The sequence below is a fragment of the Molothrus aeneus genome, chromosome 7 (genome assembly GCF_037042795.1).
Source record: "Molothrus aeneus isolate 106 chromosome 7, BPBGC_Maene_1.0, whole genome shotgun sequence".
In the NCBI taxonomy this organism is placed as follows: Eukaryota; Metazoa; Chordata; class Aves; order Passeriformes; family Icteridae; genus Molothrus; species Molothrus aeneus.
The window spans coordinates 31,674,631-31,702,111 of record NC_089652.1 but is presented as its reverse complement, the minus strand read 5'-3'; the positions used below and the strand labels follow the sequence as shown (position 1 = coordinate 31,702,111).

The following is a 27,481-nucleotide window of genomic DNA, read 5'->3' as shown; positions in this document are numbered from 1 at the left end:
GAAGAAAAGCAAAAAAATTGCTGCAGTTTTGTTTCATAGAACTGAGGGTTTGGGGGTTCTTTATTTTTCTTTTGGGCACTAAACTGGAAAAAAATTAGCTATGTGGTCTTCGAAATTGGAGATTTTGTGTGCTGCTTTCCTAGAGGGGAGATAAGCCAGTCATTCCAATTTCACTGCTTGTATATTTCTGTATAGTTTTTTTCACTATCTTTATTTAGTTCTTAATTTTTTGGAAAAAAAAAAAAGAGAATTTGAGTATGGTCTTGGGTTTTCTTCTCATTCTGGGCCTCACTGATATAGATATTCATTGTCTCCAGCCAGGCAGGAGTGGGCACTGTGGTGTGCTTTGTGTAAAATCACACAAGGTTTATTTTCTGATCAGCAAAAGAACAAGGAAGTTGTGCCCAGATGCAAGAACATTTCTTCATTTTCCTTCAGCTTTAGCAAACAGCCCCCTCTACTTAGCAAATGGACCCCTTTTGTTCCCTTCTTTCAGGACTCAAGGTTTTGTTTGAATTTGGTGGTTGATACTTTGGGCAAATTCCTCAAACTGGAGCTTTTCTTTCTTTCAGAGTGAAGCTGTTTCTGTCCCAGGGCCTTAAAACACCCATATTCCTGTGTCTCTGGGGCTATTTTAGTGCATAACACCTTCCTTCCCTTCCTGTCCTCTTCTTGTTCCTGGGAACATTTTCACTCATGATATCTCTCAGCTTGTTTTTTAGCCATTTTCATTCCTTGAATATTGCTGGTATGCAATCTTCCTTGCTTATGAATTTCCTCTCCTAATCCATGACTCAGAAGCAAAGTGTTTTCCTCTCCTGGAGGAATAGCTAGGCTGCTGCATCATACACCAGTCTGTGGCTGGTAAAACAGGTCAGAAACACTGAACATTGTTGTGTTGTGAATGTTGTGGGGTTTTTTTACTGAATGTCTTTTTGAGTCATCCGTCCTCAGATCCCTTTTGTTCACTTTTATGGAAAATGTGAACAAATGGCTTTTTTTTCTAGGAATTTCAAGGAATGGCTGCATTGCCATGCCCTGGAATGTAGGTTAGAGATGGGGTCACTGGGTGTGTGCTTGTTACAGTCACACAGTGAAAGTTGGGCAGTGACCAAGGCACCCAGTCACAGCCACAGCTCGTACCTGAAAGGCTCCTCCAAACAGGTACTTGGCAAAGAATCCCTGGTCTGAAATGTTCAGAAAGCATTTTAATATTGAGAAATATATTAATGAAGCTTTCTATGAATTGTTAATATGTTATTGAAACCAGCTGTGTGGAAATCATGGACAAACATACCGTTTAAACAGATGATGAATCTTAAATAAGTGCTGTGTCCAAATTCAGCAAGATACATCAATATTGCAACAAAGACATTTCATTTGTATTCCTCTAAATACAAATGAATACATGTACTCAGGCAGGTTTTTGATATATTTATGACCATAATTCACAAATAGGAATAGAACCTGCAATGTAAAACCCAGGTAATATTCCTTAAAAACACCAAATTTAAAACCCAGGTAATGTTCCTTAAAAGCACTGATGTATTCAGGTTTTTGGGAACATGATCATGATAACTGTATTATCAACCTGTATTTGTGAAGGAAGTTTAAATGAAATTTTGTATGTTATATTCATATGCATACAGCAACTTTATTGAATGTATAACTACTGACATTGTTCTGAAAGCCATCCTCCACAATCAGTTACCTTATGGAACACATCCTGAACCTCACATTTTCTCTGTGATCAGTGTGATATCATCAAAACTGTATGATCAGTTGGTTCAGTAGAGTAAGGGATTTTAGTGCAGATTCAAAACTCTGTGTTTCATAACAAATGGGGATAAATTAGGTGATTTCCAGTGTGACTTACCAATATATATCCCATATTCTTTGACACGGTGGTGACTTAGTTTTAGTGTGTGAAGTTTGTTGGAGTAAATATCTGAATATCATCAAAGATAACTCTGCACAATAAATGCTTTTGATCTACTGAACATTGTCTATATAGGGTTTTTTTTTAACAAATATAATTATTGTTCTGGGATGTATGAAATTGAGTTATTATTATAATACGAGTATGCCTGACTCCAGAATAAATATTCTTGCTAATGAACTTTAAATGTTGCATAGTGATAATGTTAGAATAATAACAATAAGGTGGAGCCTAAAGCATGCAGTGTTATTGCAATATTTTGTTAGGTCTTGCCAGTATTCTTACTTAAAGCAAAATATTCTAACTCTTTCCATAGAGCTGGATGCCCTATGGGATTTTAATTTGCTGGACTTACAGATGAGTTATGTGATTTCTTTTGGGCAAATGAATTAAGAAGCAGGATTGTAAATAAAATTCTCCTTTGTTATAATTTTACATTATAAAAAAGGGAAAAATTATAATGAATGCTTGCATAATGTAGATAAGAGTGCATGTTATTTGAATAGCCTTAACCACCATATTTCTTACTTTATATTTTATTTGACTTAAAGACTCTACTATGCATTAGCTTTATGGTGTTTTCAAGAGACATTCACTACCTAAAAATAAGATCATGAAGGGCCAAACCAAGAGCTCATGTATTCCCCAGAAATAACTGTGTGCAGTTCTTGAACCCCAGACTTTAAACCAAGCACCCCACAGGCTTTCCTTCCTGAGTTTGCCCTTGAGATTTGGATATCAAAAAACTTTCCTGTTTGATCACAACGCTGGATACTCTAAGTAGAGTCTTACCTGATTACAGATCACTCAAAGACCTGGAGTTTTTAACTCATTTTGACTTTATGTCAATCTACAGTGATTGAAATAGATGAGGAAGAGAATTTGTTATAAGTTCACGATTTAATATCATTCTGAAATTGCCAATGTGAGCACTAAAGCTCAGGACAGACATGGTACAGTCACATTGGGGAGGTAAAAACATACACAAGTGATACAGGCACACTTCAGGTGGCATTCTTGCCACCATCAACCCCATTTTTTGTCTGCATGCTTTTGTGTTACTCCAATGTGGAACAGTTGTTGTGGCTGTCACTTCTAATTTGCACAGCCGTTGGTGTCAACAGCTCTTTCATGAGAGGAAAAACTGTAACCATTGGCAATATAATTTTATCTTAACACAAAATTATACAAGCTTATTGCTCAGGCCATTGGTATGTAACATTTTATAGATGGGGGCACGGCCATGTATTGAAAAAAAGGCACTAGTTGAATTCCCTAGCTGAAATCCATGTAGGATTTTTAATGCTAACTTCTATTGCAGAAAGAGGATGTATATCCTTAAACATCTGTCTCTGGAGTGGAAGTGCCCACAGGGGACTGCATGAGCCAAGCCTCCTAATCTGCTAGGGAGTACATTACTAGGCAAATATTAGCACATTTGTGTCTCCCAGAGAAGGGCAGAGAGGAGCCATCCTCACTCTTGGGAGCTCCACTGGAAATCCTGGGATGTCAAGGACACAAGCATTTGCTGTTAGACTGCTTTTCCATGCAGAGAAATCCAGGGCAAGCTCAGCAACAATTTAATACCTTATGGCTTTTTGTAGATTTGCACCATTATGCAAAGATTTTGGTAAATATTTAACCAAAATGAGGTTGGATTCTCTACCCCCAAAAGAGGGTGATTGTGCTCCTGAGGCATTGTTCAAAATTTCAGTTTTGTTGCAAAAAGTTTTCCCTTTTTTGCTTGTTTGTGATAACGAAGCACAGCAATGGAGTTTTGTTTAACACAGCAAAGTCTCATAAGTGAAATGTGCCATTTGTGTGCCTGTTTTTCAGAAAGCAGGCTGTTCTTTCCTTCCCAGACTCATGTAGCCACAACATTTCTTGTTGGAAGGGACCTTAAAGATCATCTCATTCCACCCCCCCTGCCATGGGCAGGCAAACTTTCCACTAGACAGGTTGTTCCAATGCCCATCCAAGCTGGCTACATCTCAAAACAAAGAACTACCAAATTAAAGAGAAAGGAAACAAGGATGTCCTGTACTGACACGAGAGTTATCCACATATTTGATTATATCCCATCACCCACAGCTTTTGCCTGGCCACCTTTCTTGCCATCAGGAGTTGATAATGCATTGCCAGTCCTTGAGGTACCAAGTCTGGTGAAGGACAGATGAGGTCTCCAGATACAGATCTACATTTTCACAGTGCACAGGTGCCATTATGCTACCACTTTAATCCATCACACATCCTCTAGATATCTACAGCATCAAGAGGCCAAGATTGACTGATTTGATGGTACTATATTGGATTATACTGACTATAATTCTAGTTTACATTTCCCTCTTCTATATAGTGTTTCTATCTTTTGCTGTATCTCACTTCTGCTTCTGACTTTGGGAATGAATCCACAAAAGTCACCCATTGCCTGAACATGAATGTTTCACTTTCCCCAAATGAATGAATTTATATATGGTCAAGTGGATTGCTCTCTCCCTACTTCCCCATGTAGGGGGGAAGACACTGTTCATTCTGCATTTTGACATTATTTCCTTGATATTTTCCAACCAGCAGAAAGCAGCACTAGTTATGAATTTTTAAAAAGTTGAAAAAAAATCTAAAATTTTGCTTATTTTCTAAGACAAAAAAAGGATGATTATGCTGAATTCACAATCATTCTGTCTTTGAAAATTATTTTAACAAAAGCACTCACTTAGCAGTACACCAATAAATTTATTTTGGAAAGAAAGTGTTCTTCTGATTGGGAAAAGTTAAGATAGTTAATCTGAATTCCAGTAATGTACTTGAAAAGTTGAAGTTTTGATCTAATATGCAATGATTCTTCCTACATCTTGTTTTTGCATGAAGATGAATTCTGATTTTCTTTCAGAAGTTTTCCTTACACGGCTGGGAGACATAAAACTGTTCCCTGGCACTTACCAAAAAAATTATCTGGTAATGGAATAATATACCAGGTTTTTTCTTCCTAATCCCACAGCTTCTTAGGTCAGTTTCTGCAATTGTGCTTATGGTGAGAACTAGTCAGCTAATACACTGATCTCATTCCAAAATACCATGGAAGGAAAATTGGCTTATTTCTAGCAACTTAAATCCAGAGGAATTTTTTTTTTTGCCTGAATTGCTGTTACATAAAATTTACTGAATTTGAATTTCAGAATAGTTTGGCTTATTTCTAGTTCAGTCAAAGGAAGGTATTTTAATACCGTAGCTTTAGTCAAGTGTAGTTACTATAATACCCACAAACCCCTTCACAAAAGATTAAATGGTACATATAGCTTTCCTGGAAGGAAAGATTATTACTTTAAGTGTGATAGTATAATGAACCAATTTCTAAGAGAATATCTGCGTGAAAAATCACACTGAATATGATTTATTCTCTTATTACCTTATCTAGATATATGAAGAAGGAGCAGCTGCTTAGAAAGGTTCTTTTTTCCCTGCTGGTGACTTTGCTAATCAGTGTAACTGAAGGTTTCCATTTTGAGCAGGAACCAGGAGCACAGGAGCTCCTGGACACTGCCCTGCCCCTGCTGAGCCTGAAACCTGGCCTGGGGTTTCAGTCCTGATTCCTGCTCTGGCAGTGCCAGAGGTGGCTCTTGGGGACGGCAATATCCATTCTCTAAGGACAGGAGCTGGCACTGGGACCTGGGGACAAGAAATTCCATCTTCTCCTGCTGATCTGAGGAGAACACTTCATCCTCAAGTGCACTCTGAAGGTTTTCTGCTCTTACACTCCTTTGCAATCTGAAATTTTTCAAAACAAATATGTTTTTGATGCATGGAGCGGCCAATAAAAGCATCATTGGGAAATTTATTAATGCTGCTGCAGAGCTGTTCAGCAGGGATGATAGCTTGTACTGGTGGGGAGTGTTCTGAGTGGAGAATAATGTGGAGAACAGTTAGATTGATACAGGGGTGGAGGGAGGCACATATCAGGAACATAAAGTATGAACTTGCTCCTCTTATCCATCACAAGTGTTTAATCTAGGCAACACTGCTGCTCGCTCTGCTTACTTTGGAAGTGAAATCCAGAGATGAAAAAGAAGAATCTAATATGTTTTTCTGACAAGGGTAATGTTAAATCATGAACTATTTGGGATGTTTCTGTAAACTTTTGTGATATGTTGCATTCCTTTGTTTTCCTTCAATTTTGGTCAGCTTGTTCTGAACAAAAGCTGTTAGCTAAACAAAAATATATTATTATTACACTTACTGATGTGCTGTCTAAAGCAAAGCTATATTTTAGTTTCTCCTTCCACTGGGAGAAAAGAAAGCAAGAGAAAACAGCTGAATATATAGATAAAAGCAAGGAAGGTAAAGCAAAAGTCATATTTGTAGCCTTATACTCAAAGATAATTCCAATTGCATAAAATTTTAGTTGCATTTGTTTTTTTTTTTTCACATTGTATTTTGTTTGCTCAGTTCTGATTTAGTTTGTGTTTTTTTCAGGCCCAGGTTATTGTGTTTCATTGGATTCCCATCAGGAAGTAAAGAAAAATTTTTTTAAGTTGCATATTTTAAAAATGTATTCAGATCACAGAGATATCTCTGGTTATTCCTATACTGAGAGTCCTTCAGCACACACTTACTTCACCTTAGAGTTAGCATATGTTTTTTACACATCTCAGGTTTTGCTAAATGAAAATGGTTATAAAGCATATCAGAAGATACTGTGAATTTTCAAAGGATATATTTAGGAAAAAGAGGCCATGGTGGGGAAGAAAGAGGAACAAGGTGACACTGGAAAACAAATTTAAACTTGTTGGAATGTTAAGTCTGTAGTGCTTGGAGCAATTTCTGCCTTTTTTCAGCTTGTGCAGTCAGACTGAGCTATTTGTGCATAGCTTGAGGCTGCTTTTTTAATGAAAGTACAAATAAACCCTCATCTACAGCTTTTATCTTCATCAACAGTCTAGAAATTCTTATTTTATAGTGCTCACAGTGAATGGTGTTGAGCACTAGGAGGTCTGCACTGGAAACAGTGCTGAAAAGACATCATCTGAGAATGCATCAAGACTATAGAATGGTCTTGCAAGGAAAACTGTTCACACTTTATAAATACACTGTTGTGGTTTGACTGCAACTGGAAACCAAACCCCACACCCCACTCCAGCAGGATGTGGAGAAGAAAATCAGGAGGGTGAAAGTGAGACAGCTCATATATCTGCATGAAAAATCATGCTGAATATTATTCTCCTATTACCTTATCTAGATAGAAGAAGAAGGAACAGCTTCTTAGAAATGTTCTTTTTTCCTGCTCATAACTTTGCTAATCTACTGAAGCTTTTCATTTTGAGAAGGAACCAGGAACAAAGGAGCTCCTGGACACTGCTCTGCCACTGCTCATGGGTTGAGAAAATAATAGTTTATAATGGAAATGTTAAAACAACAACAGCAACAAATTGTAATGGAAAGGAAAATATCAAAGAGAAATAAACCCCGAGAAAGAGAAGTGATGCAAATGTAAACAACTGTTCACTCCCTGGTGTCCAGCAGTCCCTGAGCAGTGGAGCCCGGCCAGCCTTGCCCCTCTGTATTGCTGAGCAGGATGCCATATGCTCTGGGACATCCCTTGGGTCACCTGGGGTCAGCTGTCCCTGCTGTGTCCCCTCCCAACTCCCTGTGCCCCCCCAGCCCCTCACTGATGGGGCAAGGAGCACAAAAGCCCTTGGGTCCATGTAATGTAGGCACTGCTCAGCAGTAATGAAATATCTCGGTGTTGTCAACACTGTTTGCAGCACAAATCCAAAGCACATAGCAGCTACTGTGAGAAAAAAGATCTGTACCCCAGCCAAAAGCAGTGCAAACACAAACAATTCTGTGTGTGGATTGTAAATTGCAGTTTGGGTTTGGAGGGAGTCTGCCTTGATTGTAGAAAGTGTTAGAGTGTGGTGTAGTGTACTCAGATCACCACATTCAGTCCCTGAAATCTAAGATATCTGTTCAGAAAATATCTTATTTAGAAGGTCCTGTGGAAGCTCTGGGCACGCCACAGAAAGCACAAAAGTGTTTTGAGGTGTTATCAGCATAGTTTGGGTTCCACATAGACTGGATTCCTGGATGCCTGTTACCACTGCCTCTCTATAAGAACAGCTACATTGTGAATATTTTTGGGTTTTTTCCTCAGTTAATTAGATATGCGCAATCATAAGCACTATTTAATTATATATCATATCCTACATATATTTTATTCTTGGTCGATTAATGTGTGATTAAAGTGTGGTTTTGGAAAATTGCAGGCATGACTCTCAGAAGAACTTGAATTTGCTACCATTGTAAAGCCTTTGTCTCTAATAAATTTCAGAGTTGAAGAATTAAAAGGAATTCAGAAAAGATCCCACTCAGGCATCACAATCTGACACCCAAAATTGAAATAGAGATCCTTTGTATCTGAGAGATGCTTACTGAATTGCATCTGAAAAAATTCACTTCTCTGAAGGACCTGTGCTTAGCACATGAAAATGATCTTTAGCTTCTACAAGCAAAGATGTCATTTCTAATTATTACTTATCACTTTCCAGACAAGCAATTCATGTCATCCAATACTCACTAGGAAAATCAGCATTTCAAAGACGTTGATCTTTTTTAATTCTTGTTTGATTCAATCAGATTTCTGACACGTGTGCTTGTGAAAGAGTACTTGTTTATAATCAGTGCTCTAGATCCCAGATCCAGTTATATCATTATTAGATTATGCTATCTTGTATTATTATAGCCACTTGTCCAGTGCCTAATCATAGTTTTCACCATAAAAAAGAAATTCTAGAATAATCTTTCCCAGCTGCATTTTTTTTCTTTGTGTCTTCTGACGTTTACTCTTCTTGGTTTGAAATTTTATAGCTGCAATTTGAAATATTTTTAAGTGAGCTCTCTTTTTTTCCTCTCCTTTTTCCATGTGTGTAGTGTTATTCCTAGAAAGCATCTTAGAAAGAAGAAAGGGCTGGTGGTACTACCAATAAAACTTCTAGTTTTAAAGAAATTTTATTGGTAGTACCAATTTTATTGGTAGTACATAATTTCTGAAATAATAGTTAAGAAATAGCTGGCTAAGTATCCCTTCAACGCTTCTGTCTTCCTTGAAAAGGTGACAGTTCTCAGAGGAAAGCCATCCCAATGACTAATTGTTAGGGTTAGCAGCCTTTTGCCTTTCTTGGGATGAAGAAAGAGGTAATTTCTGAAACAGGCAGTTTGTTCTCTTATCTTCTGAAAGCTTCTCTATGATCTTTTCCATCACTGTAGTTGCTCCCTGTTAATCAACAGTGGAAACACTTTCTTGTTCAATATTCTGAAAGGTAGATGGAAGAGAGAAGAGAGAAAATTGGCTTTACATTCCACAGTTTCCAGTAAATTATCATTTGTAATTTCAGGTGGATTTCCTGCTGTCTTAATTTATTGTTCTTACTTTATTTCTTAGTGGAAAGAGGGAATATTGTACTGCTCTTTCCTAGTTCAGCTAACTGAAATCCAGCTTTCTGATAAGTCTCAGTCAGGCCACTGCATTGTCCAGCTTCATAGATCAATGTCTTTAGTGATTTATATCTTTCCATTGATCCTGGATGATGGTTGCCATTCCTGGGCTGCAGGGACTGCTTCCATCCCTTGTTTTCTATGGGCCATGGGGCCCATGGTGTTTCATCAAAGGGTTCATCATCACTGGACTGCTTGTTTGATTTATGGAGCAAACTGAATACTTAGAAATAATGGTCAGGGCATGATTTGCAAAATGCTGTTGGTTTCAGCAGAGCAATGGCAGTTTAAACCAGCCTGAGAAGCTTACACAATATGGGACTCCATTGTAAGTTTCTCATTAATTTCTGTGGGAAAGGGTCTACAGTGAGCAGCATAATCCTAGTTTCAGTAAGATTTGAATTTTTAATATTTTTATTTTCTCTTTGTTGACACAGAGCATTAGAGAAGTAGATGAGCCTTTACTGCAGAATTCTCATCAGGCTGCTGTGTTTGCATCCTCTCATGGTACAGACATGTATCTTAAACTCATTGGTCTGGGGAGACCCAGAGTGGAGTTATTGCTTTTTCTTCCTCTTTTTTTTTTTTTCCCCCTAAGCTGTTTTACTTCCAGAACACCATTTCCAACTGTTACCTTTTCCCAGAAATTAAACTGCACTGATCAGCAGGACAGCACTTACTCTGCCTTTGCTGGGCTTTGCACCTGGGGAGGATTTTGTTATTCAGTTTGAACACAGCCTGCCTGTGACTGTGCAATATGTGAGGCATGAGCAGAGACTGCTCAGGAGTGGCAAAAGAGGCTCTTTATTTGAGATAACACAAGAAGTGTAGGACTTCAGGGAAAAAAGGAGTAAGCTGCTTTACCCCATTGTTTGCTGCCTTCAGCATGCCCACTCCAGAGCCCTCTGTAGGATTTGTCCCACATCCCCCAGGAGATGCACATTTCCTCCCCCAGCACTCAGCTCCTTTGATACTAACAGATTTTGCACACTCAAGAGGTTTCTGTCGTTCCAAAAGCCTTTGTCACTTTAGGGATTTGACTTTTAGCACAAAGGGTGCTTTACAAATCCCTGCTTGCTTTCTGGAGTGTGGATTTTCCACTCTGCCCTCACTGGACATCACCCAGGTGGAACTGGTGAATGTGATGGGGCAGACCCCTCAGCACATGGTTTAAGCACAGTTTCTAAGGTTAGAGATTTTTCCTCTGTTCTGCACCTTTTCCATGGCTGAAATGCTGGAACTCATTTATTATTGCTCAGTATTAAAGTACTTTTGGAACTATGTGAGCTGTACTTCAACACCCAGGCAGGGGTAACAGCAGTAAGCGTCATGAGGTATTCAAGTGCACATCAGAGTGAAATAGGATGTGTGTTCTGATTATGCCACTAGTGTGCAAAGTTCATCTAATTTTGTAATTAGAAGATGACCAGGTTACTTTTTTGTGTGGCTGAGATTTACTCTAGAAGCTGCATTACTCCACTTTCTGTAATGAAATGTCATAACCAGTGCTTTCTTCTACTTGTCCTTTGAAATTGCTGCCCTGAGTTTGTGCAGGAAATGTGACCCTGTGCATATGTTTATGTTTTCTTCTATTGTTAGCCACATCTGATTCATGTCACATCCCCTCCTAAAAATAATAGTTTGTATTTGAATTGCATCAGAGATATATACCTTTGTCATTTCTTTCCCCTGAGTTCACTGAAGTGTTTTATCTCAATGCACTCCTTAGGGCAACTTGAAGCAAAAATGGTTTAATGGCTCTTTTACAGATACTTGATTGTTGCATCAGTGGGTAGCAAGAGCAAAAAATCAAAGCCCAAGTACTATATTTATGATTCCTTTGTGATCAGGGTAGCAGTAATGTTGGAAACCTGATGGAATGACTCTCTGACATTTATGTTTTGGCGCTCAGCATGAGATATTTACACATGGTTTGTGTAAGGGTGTTTATTAATTAAGCCCATAGCATATAAAACTAATTCTTGATTAAAGTTTTAACATAGTAATAGTCAATTTCTAAGCTAGTTAATATTTTAAAAAGACATTGTTGTGAATTTGATCCAGACTGCTGATTTTTAATTCATTTACCTATATGGGGTTTAGTTAAGACAATGCTTTGCTATTAACTCTCAAACAGTTGTATTTGCACATTATTCAAGCAGGATCAGTTCTTCATGAAGATGCACACTTTTATGCTTGGACAGAGTGCATGTTGTGTAGTATTTATGGGCAAAGCATCTCAGTTCTGGGGTCACTCAAAGATCATGAATGTCTGAGCTTTTGTACATAATTATCAGAAAGGCACACAAAGACTAGATGCTCATTGAAGGAATTCTCTAGATTTGTTCTGACACCCGGTATTTAATGTTGATTTACCTCACACTTTCCATTCTCAAGCTGCTCATGAGTTGTCAGTCTGCATCTGCTCATGCAGGTAGAGAAGGTGGTTTGCAAGGTAGAGCCAGTCCCTCCTGTGCTGTACTCTGATGATGGGTCACTCTCAACATCTGTGGAGTTCTCTTTTTCCCCTTATGCTTGCATTGTCATTTTGGACAATGTTTTACATTGTCTGCTTGTAGTCTTGGTGTTTTCTTTCTCTGTCTCACTCTCTCTGTGGACAGAGAGCTTGGACAGATAATTATTGGAGTTAAGCAGGATTCACTGTTCAATCCTATGAATTCTAGAGAGCTCTGGTAAAACGCAGCTCTGGTAAAACTCAGCAGCCTCTCAGCAGCTGCAGCTGGTAAGAACTCAGGCTAATTGACTGGAAATAGACTGGGACACTTCTGAAAGTTTTGTTGTCAGTCTCATTCTCTCCAGTTATGTGTTAGAGCAGATCTTAAATCAGTATTCATCTGGTAGCAGCTTGATTCTCAGCCCATTATTTAATAATTCAAATATTAGCTCTAGATGAAGAAAGGTGAAAGACATTAGGCGTGAACATATGTTAGCTTTCCCTCAATAAACTGCTTTATCTTTCAGTGGCAAAAAGCTGCCACTGAAAGCTGGTATGTTCAGTGTTCATTGCAACTTTTAAAGAAGAAAATGGAAGTTATTAAAGAAATGACAGTTCTGAGTTTTAAAAATCTGAAGTAGAAGTAGCAGTTAAGTTGTGCATACACTTGCAGAATTGGCATAGCATGTGTCACGGAGCCTTCATGACTCCACTTATTTAGCACTTTAATCATGTCACTAGCAACTTCCTCTGTCTTTTTTTCATTCATATACAAGGGAGGATTGGAGATATTTGCATAGTTAACTTCATTTGCACCTGTGAGTAATGACATTTTAAAAAAATCTTTGCAGGAAAAGCTGTCAGAAGACAGTAGGAGATGTAAAGAAGGCATGGAAAAAATTCGCACACAGGCAGATGAAGATTCAAGAAGTGAAAGCAGCAGCACTGAGGAGGAAAAGGAAAAAACAAAATTGCTCTTGGAGCGTTTGAAAGCTCTGGAGGTAAGAAGCACAAGAGTTTCACACATAAAAGACCACCCTTCCCCCTGCCTCATTCATTTATTGGCACTGAATCACCCTGTAGTATTAATCTAATCTTTCACAGTTCACCTGATTTCGTGTTATGGGGTATTTTTTTCACAATTCATTTACCAAGGGTGAACAGGAAGCTTAGAACCACTAAAAGGATCCTTCTCTAATGCTGAGCATCACATATCTTTAAAAGGAACTTAATACATTATTTTAATTCCTTTGAGACCATTTAATAAGAAAAATTGCTTTTACTCGTTTTGTTTCAATTATTAATATTGCAAGACTAATATAGGTGGTTTAACAACTGTCATAAAACTATTTTTGCTCCATTGTAGTTTATTGCTCAATTTTTAATTGCTGGACTGCTTGCTTGGGAGAGCTCAGGCCTTTTTACTGCCAGTCTGTGGAAAATCTATTTCCTTGTAGATCTCATGGAGAACTGCACACTCTACATTTTGAGTGCATTTCTGGAAAATTAGGATCTTCAAAATATTGCAGCTTGTGGTAGCTTCTAAGTAGAGGAGAAGTTTCAAAGTTTTCTAAGGCAGCCATGGACAAGGTGCAGGTAAAACTTTGACCACAATATACATGAACTTATTTTGTGCTTCTTGATAGAAGCATGAGCTTCAATGTCTATGAAAAAATAAGATTGCATATTTAAATCTAATTTTTAACTACTAAAAAGTGCATTTTTCACCATTCTAGTGTTTCCTCCTTTCTCTTCTGTTCAAGCATTTATGTAGCATTATAGGTATGGGTACATGAATGCCTTAGAATGATCTGTGTGACATTTTGCCTGTGTAAGCTGTTGGTAGACAATAGATTCATCACTATCCCTATATATTTTTGTTTAAGTGTGAAGGCCCTTTCACATGATAATTTCTGGGTTGAGTTGTACTACTGATAGATTAGGACTCTGGGTTTTTTGTTCTTGAGGACTTTGTTAAAAGTAAAATATGAACAGTCACAACCAGTCCTGTTTGCATCTAAATACAGGATCTGAAATCTCAAAGGTGTACGCAGTTTCTTTAATTTTACTTTAAAGGCTTAGACTGTTTGTGAAAGAAACACATGTAATATTAAATAACTCTAATTTTGCCCTGGGGATAAAAACCACATGCTACTAAGTGTTTAATACAGTAAAATTCTAAAAAAAGTGTACAGTTTAATATAGTCTTGCTTTATCTGTTGATGAAGAATGCCTGTAGGTTCCTTGTTGTCTTTTATTTCCAAAACATGCATGATTTCTCTTTGCTTTACCTCATCCTTAACCAGTCTGCATGACATTTGCAGTTCTTTATGTCCTCAGTTGGTAGGGAGGTGTTCAATAATGTCACAGCCTGTTGCAATGAGTTTTTATACTTTGTAATACTTTGAAGTAGTTTTGTTTTGTATCCCCATATTTTTCCCAAATGGTTTATCCCAGACTGTACCCCCCTCCCTTTACCTGTGTTATCCCTCTCCCTTGCTGAGATCATCCCCAAACCCCCACCCTGGCTCTCTGTCAATCACTCAGCATCCCATCCCCTCCATCCAGAAGTTTCTGTCCAGGTCATCGAGTGATGAGCCAGAGGCCAGGGGTCAGCCCCCCAAGTCTTGCCCCATACGCTGTCCTATGTGTCCATCCCCAAGTACCCATCCATTAGGGTCACTCATTGGTTGGTAAAATGTTCTCTACTTTTGGTTTCCACCTCCCTTTAAATGTGACCTTGGCACATCTCCCGTGGCTCCGGGCAGGAGGCCCCTGAGGTGCAGGAGCTCCTTTGGGACTCCTGGAATAAAACCTTGGATTAACCCCTGCTAAGAGTCGGCCCTTTCTCTTCTACCGCTGTCTCTGGTGTCTCTTGTGCTGCAAAGGCGCCCAGCCCAGGTGCCCTCAGCACCCTCGGGGCACAGAGAGTGTCTCCCTGCTGTCAGCCCAGGTGCCCTCAGCACCCTCGGGGCACACACAGAGAGTGTCTCCCCCCAGCCCAGGTGCCCTCAGCACCCTCGGGGCACACACAGAGAGTGTCTCCCCCCAGCCCAGGTGCCCTCAGCACCCTCGGGGCACACACAGAGAGTGTCTCCCCCCAGCCCAGGTGCCCTCAGCACCCTCGGGGCACAGAGAGTGTCTCCCTGCCAGCCCAGGTGCCCTCAGCACCCTCGGGGCACACACAGAGAGTGTCTCCCTGCTGTCACCCCAGGTGCCCTCAGCACCCTCGGGGCACACACAGAGAGTGTCTCCCCGCTGTCAGCCCAGGTGCCCTCAGCACCCTCGGGGCACACACAGAGAGTGTCTCCCTCCAGCCCAGGTGCCCTCAGCACCCTCGGGGCACACACAGAGAGTGTCTCCCCCCAGCCCAGGTGCCCTCAGCACCCTCGGGGCACACACAGAGAGTGTCTCCCCGTGCCAGCCATGTCGGGCCTGCCCCCGGTGTCTGCCGACTCGGGACTGGCCCAGAGTTCCTGAGAGCTCCCAGGGGGACAGAGACCAGAGCCCTTCTCAGTTGTGGCAAATTGCCCAGAGAGAGAATGTAGCACTAAGGACAAGCAGGACCTGGTTCAGGGAGGGCAGTGGAGACCTCTCCTCACTGGTGTCAGTGCTATGCAGTGCCTTGCTCAAAACCACACGTTAGAGAATGCCAAAACCTCAGGGATTAATCTACACGTGGAGTGTAAGGAGCTATCAAAGGAGAAGCATGAACTCCAGGGCCAACATTAATTGTGATCCAATATAATCAAAACAAAGTGTTGTTAACTCTGTGTTGTTTAACATTATGCATCTTTGCTGTATTTTTCTCTTGAAGAATATAAATTGTAGTGTCAAAGACTGTAGGGTTTATTAATTAAGAGACTTTTTTAAAAGTTGTATGCAATTAGCTGTTCTAATTCTTTACTATTTTCAGACTAATTATTCTAAATATTTTATTAGTCTATCTAGAAAGGAACAAAAAATTACTGTTTTTTAGTTTTTTCTGCTGTGGGTGTCAGGATCCTTAATCTTACTTTACATTATTAGATGTTACTGAATTAATGAAATCAGAAGGGCTAATAAAGTGCTTGCTAGAATTGGTCCTCCATCTGTCCTACAGAATCTGAACACTGCCTATAAACAGAAGCTGTTAAAAGTAATAGCCAGAGTGTGTGACCTAATCCATTAATGCCTATTAATGTAATTTCATTAATATCATCAGTGGTAAGAAAGCTTTTGATATCTCTTCCTATTAGTTTGTTTGTTCCTCAACTGTAGCACATGACAAGCTGGTCTGTCGGGGCATTGTAGAATTATTTCATCCTCTTCCTCCTCAGCTGTGTTCACTGGCCTGTTGCTTGGCACATATAATATAAATTTACATTTATTCACATGTATATAAATGTATTTGACAGTGCACATCCAAGGAAAAGTGAAGTTTTAATTCTATAGAAGTTTACATCCAGCAGGTATTTTTTGTTCTGGTTAATGCCTTCTCTTGACTGCTTACATAAAAAGTTGGGTAAATATGAGCTAATTTTCCAGTGAATGAAGTACCAAAAGAGAAAGGCTATCCACCAGCTCAGGGATAAATAGGCAGCTTCTCCAGATATATGTGCAATATAACAGATTATTTAGTTTCTTTTGTTTGGAATGTCTGTATGGGAAAATAACTTCTGTTCCATACATAGAGGAAATTGTTTCTGCCCTTCCTGGGCTACTGACCTTGTAGATGTGAGATGGTTTCCTTCAGGAGTTTCTGTGGATGGGAAAACACCTGTAATCATCCTGGTCAGCTGGATCTGCAGCAGGAAATCTAAGAATAAGAAAAGGGACAAGGCTTCATTTTCACAGGAAACTTTATTTAAATAGCTTCCATATCATGGGAGTTGTGTTTAAAATGTCTTCTTTTTTTTGCTGTCAATTGTATGGCCAAATAAATTTCAGTAATACCTTTTATGTTTTATTAACTGCTGTTTATCCTAGAAATTTTCTCACTGAATAGTACAAATCAGTATAATAAAGTATCTTTGTAGCCAGCCCAAGTGAAAGCTATCATATACTTTGATAAGAGATATCTACACATATTCTCCCATTGCTCCTTTTGCCTGTAATTTTTTTTGCATCCTTTATCATTTACAGCAAATTCTATTTCCACTTTACTGACTGATAAATACCATAAGTTTCTAATCAAATGGAACAGATGACAAATAAAAAATGGTTCACACCATCTTGTGTCCCGTTTTACATAGTTGAAATTAATTGTGATTTCCTGGATATCAAAATTCCTTTATGCCTTCAGCATTTTTAGTTGGCTGCTCTTGAAATGCCATTTAATTTACTTCAGTAGTTATGATCAAATGCCTTCTAGCTCTTACAAAGAAAAAAAACCATTCTCTGATATCTTCTCTGTGTATCTGGAGAGCTGCAAAAAATGAAATATTAATGAAATATGGTTAATAACATATGAACTCCGTGGTGGAGTTTCCTTTTTAAAATTCTGCTTTCATCACCAGAAGAATTGCATTTTTTTTAATTGTAGCCAGAAATACACAAAAAGTATAATTTATTCTGGACATGCATCAACCCCCATACAGCAGTTCCAGATTTTTTCACCATTTTCAATTACAGTAAAACAATAATATTATATTTCCAAAGTCACATAGATACAAGTTAGAGATTTTTCACAAAGCCTTAATTTGCTCTCCTGGGTATGTTAGGTGTTGTATGGATTTTCATTTCAAGATTGTCTACTATTTCTTTTTTCCAGCAAGAACAATTTACACAGTTACAGTCCACAGAGGGAAGCTTTAAGAATATTCTGTATTAGACAGACAGTGTCTGTAAAGGCCCTAAGAGTGTCCCAAAGCTTTGTTATCCAATATGGAACCATGAGTTCTCTGCCCCAATTTAGCCTCAAATGACTGAAATACAAGCACCAAGCACCTGCATAATTGAAAGTGATTTAAACTGATCTACAGCATTAATGTCAGTCTTAATCTAAACATGTCTGTAAAAGCTATAGTTACTTTGATTTTAAAAATTTAATCAGTGATAAATACTGTGTCAGCTTTGAAGGCTTATTAAAGTCTGTCATTTGCACAGACATTTATGCAGGGAGGGTAATTCAGTATGAATTAACTGTGTCTGACTCTGTGAAATGTTCCAGCTCTTTTGAATGTCCTTCTCTGCAACTGCAGTAGCGCAACTTGATTAGAAAGATTTGCTTTTGGCTGCTCATGAAGTGACTGGGACACAGCACAGCTAACACCTTGTTAAAACCACAATATTTGCATTCAAAATTAAATAAACAACATGGCATGGGCAACAAAGAGGAGATTCCCTGGTTTGCTAAGTGTCTGCTTCCCCAGCTGCAATGGGCACGAGTTCTTTTGGCCTCAAAAATACTGACTGAGGGCTGCTCCCAACCTTGCGTTTTTCAGCAAACCACTGGGGTAGCATTAGATTGTAACCTTGGAGTTATTGAATGAAAAGCCTAATTCATGTGTGAAAATCTCATTGCTTGTGGGTGAGTGAGACTCAATGAAGGTTTCAGTAAACAAAGCTGCTGTGGAAGCAGTATCTGCTGGGGTAGAATCATCAAACCACTCCAATTTTAATTAAAGAATTTTGCCCTCTTACCCTTTACAGTTCATCACAGAAAGATGTGTTTTGTTTTAATAAATTGAGCTTTGGGAGAAAACTCACTCAGGATAATAAGCTAAGTGTTCAAATATATTAGAGGAGTCATTTCCCTTTTATCATCACCATTAAACAAATGAGGAAGTATGTCAAGTATTTCCGATATTATGTTTTTACTACTCTGCAGAGGAAGAAAGACATGATAGCAATGAACTATGAACTATAAAATAGAAATATGGCAGGACTACATAATTCCTCTGGGTGGATGGAGAAGATAACTTTGAATGGGATGCTGCTGGCTTTTATTTTGCTCATTATTTTTTTTCTCTTCTTTATTTTTATTTGAATGATTTTCCATGTACTGCAAGGTAAAATGGGAAGAAAACTAATAATTATTTTCTTTTCCATGAAAGAAACACACCATATGCAGAGGCGAAGAGCCTGAGTTTCTGAAAATATCTGTGAGGAAAGTCTTCTTGTTTATTGAAAGTCAGCTGATTCACTGGAGTATAGGAAATGTGAATCACTTGACTTAGATGCATAGAAAAATCATGAAACTTTGAAATATTTTGTAGCAACATTCTAAAAATTTTGCAGCAACCTGTCTTGTTCCAGCCAATGTGTTTAATCTGATTCATCCAGAAGCCTCCTCTTAGCCCAATGCCTTGGCCATCCACACAACTAGTTCCATTATGCTGATTTGTCACTGAAGACCAACCTACTTAATTCTAATATTTGGATGATTTGACTTCTAAATCTTTTCAGTAGGAAACTTTTATAATTTGTTTTCTGAACTGTGCCTAAGGACTCTTTTGGTTTTTTATAGCGAGGGATCAGACAATGAGGCAGGGAAAGTCTTATTTCCCACCTTACACAGTGGTGAATCAGCACAGAATCACATCATTGCTTTCAAAACCAGCCCAGTTTATTCTAGCTCTTTCCAGATAACAGTATTGGCAAACTGTTGCAGTTTTCCAATAACTGAGTAAATTTTAAATTAAAACTGAACGAGTACCATCAAGCTGAATGTTTTCTGTAGCCTGTTGATGCTTGAGCTGATCTGCTGTAGGTCCTCAGTGGCTCAGCTGGTCTTTGGGAAGCAAATCTCATGGCTGCTACCTGTTTCTCCTTGCCTTTGTGCCCTGGGGTGCTTTCCTCCTGCTGTCTGTCCTACCTGCTCTGGCTGAAGTCCTCAAAAGCTCATCCCAGCTTTTGTTTGTTCCCCCCCTGCCAGTTCACATCTCCCACTGTGGCTTTTCCAGCCATCCCACAGGGGTGTGAGGCTCCACAGTTGGCACAGAGTTATCTGTTGGGATGTTACTGGAAATAATATCCTCATATGGATAAGGATTAATAGAAACCTCTTCTGGGCAGACAGTTTAATTCAGTTAGAATGTGGTGAGTATTTAAGAGAAGAGGATGTATTTCCTGCAGACATGTAAAATATTTATCTTTCTATTTTTCTCTCTCCCTTTATTTTTTTTTCCCCTAAGCCAGTTGAAATTCATGGCAATTTCTCTTTTGGCATAGAAAAATCAAGATGATCTAGTAGGGATATGAATTTACAACAGGGGTGTTGAAAATAGCTCAGCCCACTGGATGTTAGAGGAGCTGTTCAGATTTACTCTGTCATTGCTGTGACCATTTCCTGCCATCATTAGAGACAGATTTCTGATCCACTGTTCATCTCCCGAAATGGGAGAGTGCCTGTGTAAAAATAACTGTCCATTAAGTCATTGTCTCCGTGGTCCAAGAGAAGGCCATGCTTATCTGCATTTTTCTCACTATTCAGTTCAACAAAACCTTAAAATGCTTTCTAAAATCAACTGTGGTGCCTCCTGGGAATTTCAGTCTGAGTTACAAACAGTATTGTTTTCTTTTCTGATTGAGTCTAAGGGAAAATAAAAGAATTTGGAATTGCATCTCCTATGACACACCATGGCAGTGGTTCAGAAGTTGAGTGTTTTGGGTCACAACATGCAGAGCTTCTGAGGGTTTAGCACTTGTTGAAAAGGTAAAAGCTTCCAGATCAGCTCTGTTTTGTACTCTGGCATACCCACAAAGCAGTAATATATTGAAATAAGCTAATTCAACCAAGTGCTCAACAGAGTATGCTTCAACTCTTATTCCTGTTCTGCTGTGTCTTAGACCAGCATTTAATTGTTTTAAGCCTGTCATTGTGTCATACCCCATCAACTACCTGTGAATTTTGCCGCGGATCAGGATTTTTCTCCTTTACCCTGCTCATGCAGTAAACAAGTTTTAATGAAAGCTACTTCCGAGCTTCAGTGCTCATCACACACATCAGTGTATCCCAGTGAGGTACAAGTCACGTAGAAAAGGAGCAACTTGTGCTGTTGCTGGTTTCTTCCTTCTCAAGACAGAATGATAATAAAATGCTCTTTTCCAGGACAGTGAATCCAACATCTGGCAGGGGGGAGGAAATGCAATATATGCAGATGTCTTATATGCAATTTTTTTACTACACATTAATATTTCAGTCAGGATGCTGTTTAACATATTCTTTAGTTCACCTACAGTGGTGATTTTTTTTTCCTAAGTTTTGGTGCATGCAGTTGTAGAAATTATAGGTATCCTGTAGAATCCTCAAGACAATATATTGAGAACTGGAAATTTTATTGAAACAAATGAGATCATAGATAAGTATTTAATGTTCATTTTACTACAGCCAAATGAAATTACATATATTACAAATTAATTGTTTTCTGGGATTTTCCAAGTTCCAGTCCAATGGCACTTTTCTTATAGCTGTGTACCACACAGAAAGCTCTGTGGTACTTAGCTGGCTGACATAACAGCAATCTCTAAATAGTTCAGAGTATTGAGTATGGCCACAAGAATAATGATTTGGTGCCAGAAGGTCTGAGGAATAGGTGTAGTCAGTGAAGAAAAGGTAAGTCACAGAAGTCAAGGAAAATCATCTCGGTTTTATTAAACCTGTCAGATTTTCTCTATTGTAATGAATGTTAACTGTATTCTGCACGCAGTCCTTGTTAAGTTGCAGTGAAGGAATCTGCTATTTCTGTCTGCCTTTTATAATCTAATGATAGTTTTTCAGTACCCTTCTTTCCAAGTGCGGTGCCTTCTTGCAGATAATCATCATTTACTGTAACTTACCTTTTTCAGCAATCAGGCGTGTGCTACAATTGAGAATCCACTCTCCCCATGGAATGGAATGAGATTTTCCAGCACTGTGCTATAGATCTAGGTGGCTGTGTTTATCCCCACACATCCATAATTTCAGAGAGTGAGACTCAGTAATTTTTTTTAATAGTTTCTCTCAGCTGTGCACTCTGGGCCTGGCTCTCCACAAGCCCTTTCTGTGAGCCTGCTCATTACTCACAGTGGCCCTTGTTTCAGAAGAAAGCTTCTATGTGACAGAGATTTTTAGAATCACACCCTATATTTTTAATATCCATACTAATGCATGCAATTTGGCTGACAGCAATGACAGTTCTACAGTTCATAAACTAAATAAATAGTTGCCGTTTATTTCAAGCTAACATTATTTTTAAAATCCCGGTATTTTGTGGATGTTCTCCACTGGCTGCATAGGAAATCCCAATTAATTTACCTCAGCTGTTTGAGATGAATCCCTTACAACTCTTTACTTACAACATAGTAAAATAATTTATCTTTTAATTTCTCCTTACTATCCTTGAAAATGCTTGAACAGTATTGAAATCTCATGGTGATGCACTTCTTTTTAATTTGATAGTGATGTCTTTTTTGTTCATCTTGTAGAAATACAGCATTGGAGATTATAGAAGGGATTCTGGGCAGGTATATTTACACTCATACACTGGAATTAGGGGCACTGTGCTGAATTCTAGTCTGTAAGGGTTGGCTTCTGTGTTGGGAAATGCTTAACTACACATGTGAAAACGGTATGATTAACATATTCTTGAAATTCAATATTCACTGGCTTTATTATGCAGCTAATTTGATAGTCCACAGCAGAAAATACCCAAACGATTATTTTTAAGTCTGCTTAATCTGTCATGGTGACAAGCACAGATTTTAAGATTAGTTATAAATACATAGAGAGGATAGATAAATCAAATGTGGAATAGTCTGACATTGGTCCATTATGCATGGAACTGATTTTTGCTGATGGTTCTGTAGATACCTGATTATCATGAAGTGTTAAATTTCAGTGTATAGTCAAAAAAGCTACACATGGATGCATTATAGCCTCATGTGCATGGATGTGGATAGCTACATGCACATTTTAGTGTACATTGTCTGTTTCAGAAGCTATTAAATGTCAAGGAGAGTTTTGTTTATTTATAAGGACAATCTTCTTTTTTTCTGGTTTGTTTTTGGTTTTTATTATAAATTTTCACATATTGCCCACCTCTCCCATTTAAGTTGCCTTTCCCCATATGGGGTCAGATCCTCCCTTTTTTTTTCACCTTAGTCTGAGCACCATTCCTGTGCTTCCCACATGGCAAAACCAGGTCTGTGCCCCTGCTCTGCCCTTCAGGAATGTGCAGTTCTCACCTTCCCACACAGAATGGAAGGTGATCTTCCCTTCCTGACCCCTGGGCCCATGTTTCCTGTGCAGGTGGAGATGTGGTCACCGTGCCTGGCAGGGCTCCCCAGCTCCATCTGGGATCTACAGGCACATAATGCCATCTAGAGGGCAGAGCTTCTTCCCTTCCCACAGGAATACCTGGGATCCCTGCTGGCCTTCTTCCATCACCTGTGGTAACAATGCTCTCCATTTTTGTGATTCATGGTTTTCCTATTCCTCTTCTGGGTATTTGTACTCAGAAAAGGCCAATACTTGGAAATTATTTAGAAGTGCTCAATTGGTGATTATAGCTGTTTCCCTTTAATAAGCCTCCAGGTTTCTTTCTTGTCCTAGTCAAATGAGCTGTTCATCCAGAAATACCCTTCTGATTTTGTGTTCTGGGTCTTAACATTTAAATTATTCAGGGAAAAGTTATTTTAAATAGAGGAAGAAAGTAAGACCTGAATATTTCATTCAGCATTTTATTAAACTCTAAGAAGTACTTACACAATTGGCTACTTTGCTAGACAAAATCCTCTGTAAAGTTATGGCAACAGTTTCAGATCTGCTGAGAAATGGGTGTGAGGGTCATGCATTATGTGAGACTGCTGTGTTTAAACAGGAGTTAAAGTATTTTCTTCTATTGCATCTCTCCTGCTGCAAGACTTGGTTAGCATTTCTCTTAACAGTTACTGGTATCTGGAAATGAGCGGAGGCTTCTCAGCATTGAGGTCAGGGGGCTGAAACAGCTGATGTTTCTCCTTAATTGCCTCCAATAGCTCCTCCTTTTTCATCTTTTGAACCTTACAGAGTTTGCCCATTCAGACCTTAGATGTGTCAGAGAAAAGTCTCTTGCACCCTCCTTGGTAATTTCCTTCAGTTTTATTTGATGTCATTATACTTCAGCTGCTGTTACCAGTAGTGACCATTATAATATTCTTTTTATTGAGTAACCATGAATGTGCTTTCTGTAAGTCTGATCTGTATCTCATAAAAAGGATTTTGTAACACATTGTAGTGTCTCCCCAGTGCTGTGCAGAGATTACTGTTACACACATACATGCATAAATTTGATTCAATTAAGGTAGGAGGTGTGAAACAGAGAAAAAGGCTCTATTGCAAGCTTTATAAACAGCATCTTCTTTTTATATAATGCCCTGCCATGCAAAGTAGTTCAGGTAGCAGAAGCAGTGTAATTGCATGGAACAGCTTTCATTTCAGCTAATTAACTCTTCCTGAGACCCAGAGTATTGGCCCCAGAAGAACAGTGCAGGAGCAACCTGAGCCAGCTTTAGCAGATCTTTGCAGTGTTGACATAACTTCGCTTTTAGGGAAACAGTCTTCCTCTTGGCTCCTCTTGCTGTGGCACAATATAGTTTTTTTCCATTCCAGTGATGGTTGTCTTTTTACTCTTTTTCTCAAATATTTTGCTCTTTGTAGTGACCTCAGGGTAACTATTCAAAATTTTACCCATTTAGATGAGTAAAAATAGGTATTAGTTCATTGTAAAAAAGAGCTTTGCTAGTATTAGGCTAAACCTGTACTTTTCACAAAGACATTGAATAGAAATAAGAGATGAGAATTGCTTCTCTTTTTTGAGCAAGTGATTTGCCTCGCTGGTGACATCTGCCAGGCAGGAATATTTCCCAATTGCAGGCCAATCTGACAGAGCAGTAATGTGATCAGTTCTAGGTATATCTGACATTGCACAGTATTTCATACATCGATTTATTTTTGTTCTTTTCTCTGCATTTTTCCTTTAGGCCAATTCATTAATCACTGATCCTGCTCTTGAACAGGAGCTTAGAATAAGATAACAGCGACATTTCCTCATCTTTGGTACTAATGTTATTTAATTTGGCTATCAAATTTAGACAAGTGAAGGTGGGTGCAGTTCCAGTGGCTGCACTTGAGCTGTGTTTAATTATGTGTGATGTGAATTTGGCTCATTCTGCAGATCAGGGCTGCTGCTGCTGCTGTGCTGTTCACACCTGAGCTTCTTACTGGGGCACCCCTGAACCCCAACACCTTTGACCTGAAGTGTGTGCCATATGAGACTGCAATTTTCAGCCAAATCTTGTTTTTTTTAAGACTTCTGGTTTGCCAATTCTCCCAAAATTGTGGTCTAAAGCATTTCTTGGACCTCCTAGAATATACTTTGCCCACAAATGCAAGTATGAAAAATAAAATCTGAGACAAATTTTATATGCTGAAGAGCAAGGTTAAGTTAATAATTGAGAAAGAGTTTAACATAACACAGTGGCACTTAATAATATACAATTACAATGGAATTTGATTCCATATAGCTGGCTTGAATATATATATTTCTGTACAGGTTTTTTGCTTTCTGTTTTCATAATGTACAAAGCTAAAAAAATATCCAAGTAGAAAAACTGCACTGGCACATGTCTCTTGTGTGCAGGAAAAAGTTCCCAACAGGCTTCTCTTTTTTTTTTTTATTTGGTATTGTTGGATACATTTTTGTCCTGGCAGTTGAATTCCTTAGGGCTTCCCTATTAATATTAGAATATATCCTGTTATAATTTTGTGTGCCTTGGGAATGGTGTAACGGGAGCAGATCTTCAGACTCGTGCTGTGTACATTTTGGGGGGTCACTCTGACTCCAGGAGAGCCCAGCAGCAGCTGCAGTTCCTGTTCCCATTTCCTGTAGGAGAAACCCATCCATTGGATCCAAGGCCACACCACGGTGTGAGCTGTAGCCTGGTCAGTGTGATGATCAGAAAAATCACTGGAGATGAGGGCACCCACAGCTCATCCAAGCCAAAAAGCCAATGTGGATGGGCTGATGTCAGCCAGCTCAGTAGGAGACATTTCCTATAACTAGTTAGGGTCACAGTTTGATTCTGTCACATCACACAGTTTCCAAGGGGTCCTTATCCCATCTTCTGTAAGTGAGCACAGTCTGCATAGGGCAGAAAAAAACCAAAAAAACAATAAAAACCCTGTACACTGCTGAATCTTTTCAAAGACAGAATTTGAGGCCTGAGCTCTTGTTCTTCCAGGCCAAATACAGCTACTCTGCAAATTCACTCTAAAAGATTAAAAATGAAATGAATCAGAACTTTCAATTTAACAAATGTCAGTGCAGAAGCCACGTGTTGCTGTGTGGAGCAAGGGGCATTGCCCAATTCTTGCTGTGTGCCTCTGAGAACAAAAGAGAGAAACGTTCCGAGCTCTCGGGAGAAACAGGGTGATGTCTGCAAACAGAGTTTCATTTCAGCTAGCAAGAAATGAGCAGTAATTTTGTGATTCAGTTATTAGGAGCTGGCTAGTGGCTACAAAACAATTGCTGCACATGCTGTGGCATTTGATGCTCTCCACAGCACAGCACCAATGCCTGTCCTGCTCCACTTGGCTTCACAGCTCCTTAGCTGGGAGGGACAGAAATAACTGAAGCCATCAAGAGAAGTTCATTCTGAAATACCTGGGGAGGTTGACTTATGGGTGACTTCTGATGGAGAGTGTGGAATTGCAGGAAACATTGCCTTCAGGAATAACTCAGTGCTCCCATGTAGTTAAAACAGAAAAACTTCTTATAAATTTATGTGGGGAACTGTGAAACAGGTGACATTAATAGCTTATTGTGGTGGAGAGCTTTTAAGTTGAAGTCTTTAAAGGGAGAAAGTAAAATGATTCAGCATAGGAGGAGGAAAAGAATATATTTTGTTTAAAAATACTTTGTGGCAGTATCAATTACATCATCACATAATTTTTAAATCTATTGCATAGTACAACAAAGGAAAGCCATTATTTTTCTTGGGATTCAAATTAAAAGAAGCTCAAGGGATGTTTTTTAAAGTTTTTTTATTTTATTTTTTACATTTCAGAAAAACTCATACATGTTTCTTTGGTAAAAGAAAAAAAAAAAAAAAAGAAAAAGATTTTCCCATTTGCATAGCAGAGAACTGGTATGATTTTCCCATCACCCAACCAGTGAATGTGACATTCAAGGAAATGGAATCAGTGTTTTCCAGACTGTCAGTTTAAATAATTTAATTTCATAATTTCATGATGTTTGAACTAAATGATGGAACTTAGGATAAATAATTAGGAAAAAATATTTCTTGATAAATATTCAGCATCCACTTTCTCTGAAGTCAGAGCAAAACATCTGTTGTTTTACCTTCCAGTGAGATCCAAAATAATTGAGTGTGGGATACATTTGTGTTGTAGGTTATGCATTAAATGAGGAGACAAAAAGCAGGAAGGCAGTAAAGTCTGAATATTTTGTTTCTATCATCAGCTCCCATGAGCAAACTCAATTGTAATTTCCTTGGGGGAGTGGAATGGATAAGTGGGGAGGTGGTTGGTGTTGCTGTCCCTTGAAGATGGTGCCAAATTGAGCTCCAGATTTTTACTGTTTACTATGATTTAATAGCAGCCCTTTGGTTCAGGTGCATTAAGCAGCCTGGAAGCA

The 27,481-nt window shown here is 38.8% G+C and overlaps 1 protein-coding gene across 1 annotated transcript in view; it reads left to right on the top strand.

Moving 5' to 3' along the window:
* The window catches only part of NCKAP5 (NCK associated protein 5), a 334,186-nt gene that overhangs the window by 204,206 nt on the left and 102,499 nt on the right, over positions 1 to 27,481 (top strand). Inside the window, exon 6 of the mRNA XM_066553937.1 lies at positions 12,734 to 12,883. Within this exon, the coding sequence (XP_066410034.1) occupies positions 12,734 to 12,883 (150 nt within the window). The remainder of the gene's footprint in view (positions 1 to 12,733; positions 12,884 to 27,481) is intronic.